General features: G+C 41.6%; 1 protein-coding gene across 3 annotated transcripts in view; it reads right to left on the bottom strand.

Annotated features, from left to right (window-relative positions):
* The window catches only part of DDC (dopa decarboxylase), a 117682-nt gene that overhangs the window by 56269 nt on the left and 47971 nt on the right, over positions 1-13442 (bottom strand). For all 3 annotated transcript variants that reach the window (XM_054019881.1, XM_054019880.1, XM_054019882.1), the window contains 4 exons: positions 13051-13164; positions 10657-10776; positions 2550-2684; positions 663-806 (listed from right to left, as the gene is read on the bottom strand). In XM_054019881.1, the coding sequence (XP_053875856.1) occupies positions 663-806; positions 2550-2684; positions 10657-10776; positions 13051-13164 (513 nt within the window). The remainder of the gene's footprint in view (positions 1-662; positions 807-2549; positions 2685-10656; positions 10777-13050; positions 13165-13442) is intronic.

Here is a 13442-nt window from a genome sequence, read left to right as displayed (position 1 = left end):
ACACCGTGAGGCTTATTTATTTGCTAAAGTAGCATTGAGTCTGGTGGTCCAGGGAGGGGTTCTGACTGTTTGCTGATATTTAAGTTTGACATTGTGTCATTTCAGGTGTTGATTTTATTTTTATTTTTTTTTGACATGCACCTACATGCAATCCATAAACTCAAAATTAAACACAAACATTTGTGACAACTGCAGTTTGAAAGTCCAATGTAAAAAGATTATAACATCATATTTCAGAACAGAAGAAAGTCAAGATATTCACCCACATCAATCCACCTGTCTAGTCTAACATCCTCCCTCCCTTTAAATGCATCTTCTCTCTCTGCTTTAGTTCTATTCAAAGACACAGCCTCTATTTGGCAATCCATTACATACATCAGTTGCCATTTGTGCAAAGAAATGTCTCCTAAACCTCCATAATGCCTAGGGAATTAAGTTACTTTCTTTTCTTCCCTTCCCCCTTGCACCCATCTAAAAAGAAAAAAAAAAGAGTCTGTATGCAAAGTTCATGTACTGTGTAGAACATTCATGGAATGTTCATATTCTAACTAGTGTGCAGATCTATATGTTCCTACATTATATACAATATCATCTGGTCATCTTAAAAGTAGCCTATCAGATGCAGTAAATCCACAAGTAAGATTGTTAAAGCCAGTACTTACAAAGAATGGGATAAGACCAGCAGCTCTGTCTTCATGCAAAACTTTCTTTAGGGCTGATCCGCGAACAGTGAATTTATCATCTGAAGGGATATTTTTAATCTTCACTCCACCAATTAATCCTGCCCTTTCCACTGATGAGTGGGCCTGCAATTAAATGGGTGGATTTTAAAACATGAACCTTGCACAGAAACCTGTTTTTAATTCTAACAAACCGTGTGTAATATTTTATGAGATCCACAATGCAATAGAATTGGGGTTGTCCATACTAAAATCTCTAGTCAATGAGAGTTGTGCCCTCTTATGCCAGGACTTAATTTAGCCCCAGCTAAATTAGTTACAGATCCTGCTACACATGACAATATTCATTTCCCAATATTTACTCTATGGTCTACATCCTGTATTTACTGATGTCAATGGCAAACTCCCATTTACTGCAGTGGCCCTATTTCTGCAATGGAATTTTCTTGAGGGACAATGGGTTTGATAAGATGCAAAGTATCTTGTGCAGGAACGCACTTGACATGCTTTTAGCTTCCCTCCACCCCCGTCTTGCACTGTGTTTGTCTATACATGCATTGTCCCCCTCACAGGAGGCTGTTTTCGTTTCTCATTCCTTTTGGATTACTGAGCAGTGGGTCACACAGGTCTGTTCTTAATGCGGAAGGAGTGGCGAGCTCAGCTTTGAAAGGTCAGCCATGTCTTAAGGCGAATCCTTCTGCAGACAGAAAATCCCCTGACCTTCAGCAGGCACGGAGGGCTGTCAGTCTCCATTTCAGATCAGCCATTTACAACAAAAAGAAAGACAAACAATGGGGCTCTGCTTAGTAGTACATTAAACTTAAGGCTCTGTGTCTGGAAATCAGCACAGCACACACTCTAGAGCTCCAAAGAGAAAAAGGACCAATTGTATCATGGCTTTTAAAAATCATCAGGATCCTTCCCCACTTCTCACATCCTGACTGTTCCCACATATGGCCTTATAATACACCCCTTTCCCACCCCCAACAAAGAGCAGGTGCCCTTTTTAAATTACATTGTTTCTTAATACACAGTGATGGTAAAGTCCAGTGAAACCTGAAGTCTGGCCATTTTAATGTGGTGTAACCAGTGGATTAGTTCAAACTAAATATCAAGCAGTGCGAACATTCCTGCTATCTCACTGACATTTAGATAATAAAATGTCATGTTTATTGGAAGAAGTGACATTGCTTGGCCCCCTTTGTTAGGATTAGCAGTTTTAAAATGCAAGCACAGCTGAACTGGAAGGCCAACGTTTGCTTTCATACATGGTAGAAGCGTTTCATGATCCTGGCCATGCTGAGAATTCATAGTTTAAGTAAATCTGCTAAATACTGTTTGCGGATAGAAAACAGGGATTATGTTGGACAAACTTGGATTGATAAACTCAGATTTTATTGGGTTATTTTTAAACCAACTGCAGTTTTTTCAGGTACCAAGCTTGGTATGTTTATAACTCATACAGTGCAGCTTTGTGTGTGTCGACATTCAAATCAGTTAGTTTATTGGCCACACTTACTCATGTTGACTAGCACCTTATTCCACAAACGGTATCTTCATCCACTACAATGGGATTCCTTGCAGAGTAAAATAAATACTCAGTGTGAGGAAGGGAGGCAACATTGGGCTGTTAATCTGTAACATGTAGTACAATGCTTTCACCTGTTGTTATTATTTATTGTTTGTATTGTGGTAGGGTCTAGTAGTTCCAGTCATGAACCAGGACCCCAACGTGCAAGGTGCTGTACAAACACGGAATGAAAAGATGATCCCTACTCCATAGAGTTTACAATCTAAGTAATCTGTATAGCAGTGTGACTGCATTTTTCAAGTAGAGTAATTCCGAGGGTCATTTTTAGATGTCCTCACCTGATCAGATGCATAGGCCACCAACTTGCTCATGATGTCTGCCTCTGTTAATTCTGGGTTTTCTGATTGGACACTTCTGATTGTTTTTGTTCTTGCAGCAAGCAATGTAACCAAAGTAGCCTCGCTGGCACTGCCCTATGATGGAGAAGAGAGACATGGGACACAGTGAAGGAAGCCTCAAAACCAATGGTACGTATTACGTGAGGGAGAATTACTGAAAACAAAATGTTGCATGTTAAAGATCTGCCTCAGAGTGAAAGCTGTACAAAAATAAATCATACAATATGGAATCATTTGAGAACTCTTATACCACATGCATGGTAAGAAGCATTGCTGCAAGATAGACACAAATGTGCACCTAAGATTGTGTCAGAAAAACTGTATATTATGTTTAAGAAACTGTATGTGACCGTGCAATAAATTTAATCTTTGCCTCTCATTCCCTCACTCTTCTCTTCATTTTTTATGTTTGGGTGATTTAGGCTCCAGTCTTGGAATCAGCTCTTTACAAGCAAACCCCTGCACCTTTGTAGATCCCCACTGACATCAGTGAGCACTACCCCTGCAGCTCCCATTGGCCAGGAATGGGGAACTGTCGCCAATAGAAGCTGCAGAGGCGGTGCCCACAGAGATGGGCAGCACGCGGAGCCACATCCCCCACCAGGGGCCGCAGGGGCACATTGGCCCCTTCTGGGGGTGGCATGGGGCCAGGGCAGGCAGGTAGCCTGTCTTAGCCCCGGTGCACCGCCGACTGGGAGCCACCTGAGGTAAGTGCTGCCAAGTGGGAACCCACACCTCAACCCCCAATCTTGAGACCCCTCCCAGAGCCAGCACCCCATACCACCTCCTGCACCCCAAGCCCCTGCCCCAGTCCTTATCCCTTCTGCACCCAAACTCCCTTCCAGAGCCCACATCCCCTTTTTTCCCAGCCTGGAGCCCCCTCCTGCACCCAAACTCCCTCTCAGAGCTTGCACACCCCCCCTCTGCACTCCAACCCTCTGCCCCCAGGCCAAGCCCAGAGCTCCCCCCCACACTCCAACCCCCCTTGGCTCCAACTCAGAGCCCACACCCCCTCCTGAAATCCAAACCCCTGCCCCAGCCTGTTGAATGTGAATGAAAATGGGGGAAAGTGAGCAACGGAGAGAAGGGGATGGAGTGAGCAGAGTGGGGCTTCAGGGAAAGGGTGGGGCCTTGGGAAAGGGGAGGGGTAGATCCTGGATTGCACTTAATTCAAAAAGTGATTTTGTGTGTAAAAAGGTTGGAGACCACTGTTCTACACTGTTTTCAGTACAATGTGGTAACAAGAGTACAGAATTGGACTTCAGAAAACCTGGCTTCAAGCCCTGGCTCTGCCACACATTTGCATCATCTTTAGTCACTTAAACTGTCATTTTCAAACTTGGGTGCAACACAGTCGGTTGGCCTTAGCCTCTCTGTGCCTCAGTTTCCTTCATCAATAAAATGGGTAAGAACTTGTAGAAATGTTCGGTATCTTTTAGGCACTTCCAGTATTTAAGGAGCGGTCTTGTTCCTGACTAGTTAGTGTAGGATGCTCCAATGATTAAAGCACTAGCTGGAGACTTGGCGACCTACCACAGACTGTCTGTGTGAGCTTGGGTAAGTCACTTAGTTTCCCTTCGCCTCAGTTCTCAAATGTAGAATGGAGGTGTTGTGAGGCTAACTACAATAAAGACTGCAAAGTACTCAGATAATATGGTAACGGAGCCATATAAGTACCTAAAATAGATGGATCTTAAAATAAGTTCTGGTTTTACTAAATACACTTTATTACTAGGCATGGAAGGATGAAATGTTTATCAGTAAGTGTTGGTAAACATTAATATGACCGCATGCGTGCATGTGCACACACACAAATATTTCCATCAATAACAGAAGTTTACAAATAGACAAAGTAAGAAGAAGGCTGTGTGAGAACTTAGAGGTTGATGTAAGGTTATTTTCTTTGTACAGTTTGACATGTGATGTTGATAATTTTTATTTTAACATTTATAAAGCATTAACTTTTTGAATTGCAAAGTCCACTGTCATGAAATAATTACTGTCTAACTCCACTATTGTTTGACCTCCCCCAAAATTTCCCACACCTATGAGAAATTAAATAGATTAAATTGAAAATGCTTAAAAATAAACAATATTATCCACTGAAATTACAAAAAGACCCAAAATTGAAATCTGCCAAACCTATTTATAACTAGCTAATAATCACTTTTTCATAATTAAATTGATGCATGGAGAGCCTGATGAGTTGTGTAACTAATGTATTCACTTTGCTGTTAAGTCTTTTACCAACAATTCTGAAAAATATTCCCTTTGTTCTCTAGTTCCTCGGTTGTTGCTACCAAAATCATGAATTAAGGGTTTGTTTTTCCATGCCAAGGACTGTGGATTGAGTGTGTTTGTTTATTTGGGGGCTCTGTTTACTTTCAGAATTAAAATCCCTCTCTTTGCAGAAGAAACAACCTTTGTAATACACAAGGGAAATGAAGTTTTTAATCTGTTTATATAGAAGGCAAAACTGAGTTGCATACGTTGCACGTTCACACAAGTTCTAGTGAGAAGGTTGCTTTCTATTCTTGCTAGTTTTAAAAGCGTTTTTTTCTTTAAAGCTACACTCTATGCTAAGTGAACAGTGATGATACCTTCCCTTTTATTGCAAGCAAACAAAGGTTGCCATGGTGAGCAGGCTCAAGAGGCGGAAGAAATATTGACGAGAGCTGATGCTCATGTCCACCAGAACCCTGAGCTGAAATTTTTTTTCATCTTTTGGCTTTTTCAAGTGTCACCTGGTACACAGCAAGAAAGTGTTTTGTATTGATGTGGGCTTTCAAATGTAATTAACAGCCAGTTTTCACAGGCTCAGTTTATATAAAACTGCAATAATCGTTTGGTGTTTGCATCAGGAATGATTGGCAGCCTCACATTCACGTTATCTTTGCCAAGCCCTCTCTTACTTGTATCATTATTGTTTCAAGAGCGAGAGGATCAGCAGCACAAATTGCCTCATCTCAAGCGGCAGCACGAAGCTCACTTTCAATTCCTAAATTTGAACGATCCTCGGTATCTTACAAAATTACAGGCCATCAAGTGTTGTCAGTTGGGAAGGGCGACATTTGCTGCTGATAAACAACAGGCATAATTGCCTGCTGTCGTCAGAACAAAATTGATGCTGTGGAGACCCATGAAGAAAGGTTGGTTTCACGTACATGCAAAACCCAGAGTCATCCTAATGTAAATACTCCTAGCACAATTACGGCATTGGGGTTGGAATGGAATAACTCTGAATTTACACTGGTGTAAGTGAGGACAACACAGTTGAGCCGAAAATCTTGACCATCTTTAAGTAGTTGTGTTAGGTATGTTTTTGACTGAGGAGATCTTATGACTAGATATTAGTGAATTTGAAGGGAGAACAAGCATTAATGGAGAAGATTCTGAAACACAAACACACACATACAAACCAGCAGGTCTATCCCTGTATGAGGCATTCATTGCTGTCTGGATTTTGTTTGTTTGTTATATGGGAAATGTAACCAATATTCATTTAGCTGGTCAACTTTTAAATAGATTTTTGCCTTTTGCTGCACTGGAGTTTTAGTCTGCTAATTGGATTATTTAATTTCATTATACCTTTTAGTTTCTAATTATAACAGCTTCATTTTAGTCCTACTTATTTCATTTTATTGCATAAAGTGTATTTATTAAAATCATATTTGTTTCTTTAACAAATGCTCCTGTCAGTGGACTTTCTACTATACTCTGCTCTGTTAGATATGGTGGACACTCTTGTATACTCTCTTCTATTACTATACTTATGGTGCTCTTCTTCTTTGATAAGAGGTGGACATTTTAGAAATAGCCTCTAACAAAATGTTGAATGTTTTTGAGTGAAGTTTAAGGAAAACCTTTTCAACCCTTTTCACAGAGCTTTAGTGTTCATAATTAGGACTCAAAATCCTCATGTAGGTTCAACTTGAAGTTGTTCTTCACTCCCAAATGCTAAAGTACCATGTATCATTACTGCATGGCATTAAACAGTTGCTGTGTCTGCCAGTTAGTCTGTGGCAAAAATAGCAAGTTCCATTCCAAGAGAAATTCCAATATTTTTCCATTTGTTTTTACCTTGCATTGGAACACACAGTTGAAATAAAAGTTTTCATGGAATGGAAAGTTCCAAAAATTTTCCATTCAAAATATTTTGTTTCGACATTTCCTGTCAAAATAAAATATTTCAGCATCCCTGGATCAAAATGGCTCATTTCATTTTGTTGGGCTGAATAAAAACATTTAATTTCATACTAGTTTGACAATAGTCTGTGTCCCCCTGAGTAGATACGGTGCTTCCTAGAAGTTGTAGTTCAAGTGCCTCATGCTTCCTTTCTCCTCTGTGGGCTAGGTTCCCTGGCCAGATTACATCCCAGGATGTACTGTGGAATCACATGATTCCCATGATGGACCATGTCTGTTCAACCAGAAGAGGAGACTTCATTGCATCATGGGATATGTAGTCCAACCAGAGAGCTCAGCTCAAAGAACAGGGGCATGAGGCACCCATGAAAAAATTCAATTATGCTGAAATCACATATCATTCAAAAAACATTTCAAACAGAAAAATCCCAACCAGCTCTACACCCCATGTTGTAACCATTGTACCTCCAGGGCTGTCAATCTATCACCTTTCACCTGCACTAAATTCACTTTCATTTAAAACCACCACTAACAAAAAAGCCATAATTTGCCTCAGAGGTGCCTGGATTTTTAAATGGTGGGGGAAGTGATTAAAATCTGGATTATTATGGAGAAGCACTAGTCTTTCCACAGGCTAGGCTGAAGCTAGCTTTCCAGCTGTGTTCACTCTAAGCTGTGCAGCTGGGTGGCTGCCCAGGAGACATTCAAGTGCCACACAGTTGATTAGCAGAGCTGCGCACATCCGGCAGTGTGTGTTCAGGTGCTCCTCCTCCCGCTGCTTTGCAGCCACGTTGCTCCTGCAGCTGTTCCCGGGACTCTCCTGCTGGCTGTGCAGAGGAGGAAGGGAGAGGGGGGTGCTGATGTCAGGGTGTCCCCCTCCCCCCACCCCAGGACCCCATCTCCACAGACCCGAGGAGAGGGGACAGCCTGGCTCAAGACTCAGAGCTGCAGTGATCTGAGATCTGAATGACTCAAGCCTCTGGCGATGAGTGAGTGCCTTTCTTAAAGAGACTGTGCATGGTCTCTGAGACTTCCCCAGCAGCCAGCTCACAGTCGCGCTCGCTCGCTCTCTCTCTCTCTCACACACACACACACACACACACTCTTTCATACTCACCTCCCAACACATACTTGTATTACTGTTGTTGTTATTTCTTAGTATTTCCTGCAATGCACATATATTCTCTGTAATTTTATTCTTTCAAAGTGTGTTATTTTAGTGTTTTGACTGGTCTATGCATTTCATAATTTTCATTTCTCTTACTACTCAAAGAATTAAATTTAAGTGTGAGTTCTAAAATGCCTAACCTGTCCTGGCTGGAGTAATTATCCACATGGTAACTTTTAAAAAACTATATATTATATCTATTTTTTTTGTTTCTACTGGTCGTGCACATCTGCACATAACTTGGTGTGCATAACAAAATTTATTCCGCACATAGATGGAAAAAATTAGAGGGAACATTGCTTTTCAGTGCAATTTTTTTAACCATACCCTAATGTCATGAAGTAAACATTAATTTTCAGGCATACATGTGGGATCTTATGCCAGAGTAGAATTTTCCTGGAGAGCTTATGGCAGGTTGAATGAAGCATTTGTGAGATAGGAGTGTTAAAAATCAAAGCAAAAAAAACCCCTTGTTTTTTCACTTTTTGGGCATCTAGCCATGCTACCCCTCCTCCCTGCAATCATATCTGAAAAAAATAAATTGAGCAAGAAACTCCCTTTTTTTGGTTTTGTTCTGTTAGCTACATTGAGAACTGCTTCCTTTGACATGCAAGGCTTTGATTTAGTTATTAAAAGTAGTTTCTGTGTACATTAGGAATCTCATACCACTTGGATGTCAGTTTGCTAGCGCCCATATCAGAGTTCCTATATCCTGTGAGTTGTGGAAGGGCTATAATCCTCCTTTTTTACAGATGAGGAAATGGAGGCACAGAGAGACTAAGGCTGTCTCTACACTGGAGCTGAAGATGTAATTTCCAGCTCAGGTAGAGATACCCATGCTAGCTCTGATCAGGCTAGCGTGCTAAAAATAGAAACATAGCTGCTGCGGTGGGAGAGGCTGAGTATAGTTCCATCTGAGTACAGTTCCATCTGAAACCCAAGAAGGGTATTTGGGCATCTAGCTATGCTGCCACAGCTATACTGCTATTTTTAGCATGCCAGCACACAAGTAAGTCTAGCTCTAGTAGAGAGATACTCTAAGTGATTTGCCCAAGGTCATCCAGGGATTCTGTGGCAGAGCCAGGAAGTGACCCCAAATTTCTTGACTCCCAGTCCACTTTCCTACTGACAAAGCCACCCTTCCTCATATGTCAGATCTTGTAGGAGAGTCTAGATATCATGGGAGAAGTGTGTGCCCTATTGGATGGAGAAGAAGGATGGGAGACAAGTACTTCTGAGTTTTGTTACCACTTTGCCACACTATGTAACTTTAACATTACTTGGATTTACACAGCACCTTTTACTAATGGATCTCAAAGTGCTTGAGATGTATTCATTGTGTCTCAAAACCCTCCCGCGGCAGGTAAATTTACAGATACAATTTACAGATGGGAAAACTGAGACTCAGGTAGGTTAAGTGACTTGCCCTAGGCCACAGAGTGAGTGAGTCAGTGAGAGAGAGAGAGAGCGAGCGCCTGGTTAAAACTCCCAAACCAATACATAGTCTGCTAAATCAGTGCTCCCCCCACCTCACCAAGTTAATCATTTAATCCCTCATTGTCGGTTTCCCCGTATACGTAAAGTATACATATAAGGATGCACAGCTAGGAGGAGAAGAGAACAACAGTGCATTGGGGAGAGCCAGCCTCATATCGGCAGGCTGTCACCTTTCACACGGTGAGGACTTAGTGCAGACAGAGTGAGAATTGCTAGACAAAGAGAGCTAAGGGTAGTGTTTAGTTTGGTGTTTGCTTGAGCTAAAGGTAGCAACTCTAGAACTGTCCAGAGTCAAGTTTCCAAGCTAAGAAATATATATCAGGGTGTCACTGAGCTACACTTTAATATAAACTGCCCAATAAAGAAAAGTCTCAGCTTAAAAAAAAACCTCTGCAAGATGGAGTTAAGGGTGTAAATACAGTAGCCATAACAAAATAAAATCTTTAAGGCTTTATAGTTCAAAGGTAAGGTTACACTTGATAATGAGAAAACACCAGATTGTATAAGAGTGCAAAGTTCAAGTACCCTGAACAATTACAACTCACCCTTCATATACCTGTCCACTCTCCATCCTGAAATCTTGAGATTTCTTAGGGTATGTCCACACTGCAGCTGGGAGGTGTAATACCCATCTTGGGTAGATGTACATATGCTAGCTCTGATCAAGCTAGTGCACTAAAAATAGCAGCGTGACTGCAGCGATAGGATAGTCACTCAAGTACAATCTCATCTGAGATCCTAGGTTCGTATTTAGGCATCATTTAGGTATTTAGGGAACAAACTCCCAGTCGAGCTTCCTAATACACTTCCCTTCATGTCGGACACTGAAAATGTTATGACCCTGTCTCCTCCTATTTATTCTATGAAATGTGGTGGTCAAGAGACTATATGCCGATATTTAATTGGAGGGATGTGTGTTGCATGAACTTGACTTTGTAAATGAATTAGGACCCTTTCCAATTCCCACTGAAGTAAAGGGGAAAATTTCCATTGCCTTCATTGGGTGCAGAAGGATGTTGATCTCCTAGTTGTAAGTAATAATCACATGCAAAGTTTCTCTGTATAAAGGCTTATGCTCATTCTTACAGCCTGTCTCTGTTTCTATTAAATCTGAAGGGGTTCAACAAAGCAGAAACACTTTGATTTTCCCTTTGTTAGTGCTTTGGTTTAAAGGCTTTATTAAACAATGAAGACATGCACGTTCACTGCGCGGTCTGTTTTCTCATTCTGTCTTACCTGAATGACTCCTCCACCTTCTCCGTCCTTCCCAGCTAAAAACTCTTCAGGCAAATTAATCATCTTTCCCAGCCAATCCAGCATGACTGTCTCCAGCTCTGTGCAAGCAGGACTTGCAGCCTATATTGGGGAATGAAACAATGGGAATAAACCAACTACAGTGGCTTGCCTTTTAAAATTTAACTTTTACCAACAGTTGCCAAACACTGGTCTCTGAGGATATGTCTCTGGAATCTGGGCTTGTGGATAGGGTGACCAGATGTCCCGAGTTTATAGGGACAGTCCCGATTTTGGGGTCTTTTTTCTCATATAGGCTCCTATTACCCCCCACCCCCGTCCCGATTTTTCACACTTGCTGTCTGGTCACCCTACTTGTGGACTTAGTGTTTCCAAGTCCATGCTTGAGCATCCACAGTGCATTGCAAACTTGAGTTTACAGTTGCCAGACGCAGGTCTCACAGCTGTGCTATTGTGTTCATACTGCACTACACAGACCTTCCGACTTGGGTCTGTGGCTTGACCTGAGTCCACACTGCAAAACGACAGGGCTTGGATTGAAGTCTTAGCGGGACTCATGCTCTGATCCATCCCTGTAGCAGGGTCCTAGGACCTGGTTCTTGAGTGCTTGCTGACCTGAGTCAGACAGATTTGTGTGTGGATGGAAGGGTGAGGGGGTGGGGGCTGGGCTCAAACCTGCATCAAAAACTGGGCAGAGTGTGCAGTGCAAACATACCTTGGAGACCCCACAAGTATTTCCCTACACTTAGATTAGGAGAGCTAATTTACGTCCCTGTGTTCTGCCCAACCTGGCACATTGTACAGATCATGGAAGCAAGCTGCAGAGGAGGTAGCGCTCACATGAGGGGGTGACCATACTTTACTCCTACCACATACTAAAAGATCAATGTACCATATTCTTATTTACACACATGACTGTCAAATGTCAAACTAAGGGTCTGCTTCTGACACACTTACTCACTTAGTGCCTTACTCTGAATAGTCCCTCTGACATCAATTTTTAAAATAATCCCTCAAACCAAAAACAAAACAGTCCACTACACACAAAATTCTCCTCATGGGGAGAGGATGAGAAAGAGAGTGAACCATATGTGACAGATATTAGCTACATCACTTATTGCACTAATGGAAGGTGCTCAGATACTATGGTCATGAGGAAGGTACAAGAACAAATATAGACTAGGATACTGTTCTCCGTGAATAAGAGTGGCAGAATGGGTCCTAATGCAGTACCCTAGCTTCTCACAGCTGGATGGTAACTGCTCAATGAAGATGTATTAGATCACTTCATTGTTTATTTTAATTTGTAAGTGAATTGTGGCGCTGTGAAAGCTCCCAGGCTGATAGTGCAGGAGGGTGAGATCCTCATGGTATCTGCAAATCAGGTAGAACAAAGGCAGCGATGCAGGTTTTGCCAGGCGGCCTGGCCATATTGTTTTAGTTCTGTCTGAGAAGACCACTCCTAGGGCTGAGAGAGTAATGTAATTTCTATGGCCTCACACATTGCCAATCATGATGATGATTTTTTTAGTGTGGCCATTTTCCCAGTGAGAACTGAATGAATTCATCAACTCTTGTCACATAGGCCAGCAAACAACCATTTTGTCACTAACAACTTCCAGTCCCTGCTGATTTGGGCTGAATTCAAGTGAGTGATCTAGAGTTGAAAGGCTCAATAAACCATTAGCAATCCATGGAGACATCCAGTCCCACCAGTGATTTTATTTTAACACGGGAGCCTGTATTTCCCTCTATCACCACTCAGCATGGAAAACCTTATCTTCAGAATAAAATATTGTTTTGAAGAACACTTAGTTTAAAAGTAACTTCACTTTAGAATTTTTTTAAATGAGTTGTTATTTGTGACACCTAAAATGAATATATATGAAAGAGATTAGAAGAAAACAAATATTTTTCTGTTTACATTGTGTTTCTGACAGGATTTTTGGTATAGTCATTTCACTATTACCGCCTATATTGTCAATTAATTACTCTCTGTCCCCTATTGCTGTCACATAGAAACAACATTTTTTTTAAAATAATAGGATATTGTGATGGTAAAACTACTGAGAGCTCATTTTTGTGACTGGTGGTGTCCTTTTAGAAAACGAGAATAGACAGTGTTTCCCCCCATTTTATCACTACCACCCCCACCCTCCATCTTTTGGATAGAAAGTTTTCATAGGTTGCAGGTCATTATCAGAGTCATTCCATAGTTGTTATGAAACATTTATGCTCATGAGTAACTTTTCCTACGTGAGTAGCCCCATTGACTTCAGTATGGACTGCTTACCCCAAGTAAAATTATTCACATGCTTAGGTCTTTGCAGGATAGGCCTTTGTGCTGAACAGCAACATCTGCCATGATCAACTTACCCAGGAGAAGCCAATGCATCCTATGCCACCAGACAATATATCAGCAAGAAGAGCTGGGAAGGAACTGGCTGTAGGAAAGTAGGCAAAAAAGTATGGACTGTGCCAGTGGGTCACCTGTGTTGGACAAGAAATGTCACTGTTAATTATCATAATGGTACACTCAGACATCAAGGAAACTGTCCTGTTTTCAGTATATGTTCAAGATTATCAAGGACAGTAGGGATTAGGGTTCAGAGACCTGGACTCCACAGAATCATAGAAATATAGGGCTGGAAGGGACCTTGAGAAGTCAGCAAGCCCCCTGCACTGAGGCAGGACCAAGTAAACCTAGACCATCCCTGGCAGGTGTTCATCTGACCTTTTTTAAAACTCCCAGTGAGGGGGATTCCACA

The sequence above is a fragment of the Malaclemys terrapin genome, chromosome 2 (genome assembly GCF_027887155.1).
Source record: "Malaclemys terrapin pileata isolate rMalTer1 chromosome 2, rMalTer1.hap1, whole genome shotgun sequence".
Taxonomy (NCBI): Eukaryota; Metazoa; Chordata; order Testudines; family Emydidae; genus Malaclemys; species Malaclemys terrapin.
The sequence above is the reverse complement of the archived record's forward strand: the minus strand, read 5'-3'. Positions and strand labels throughout refer to the sequence as shown.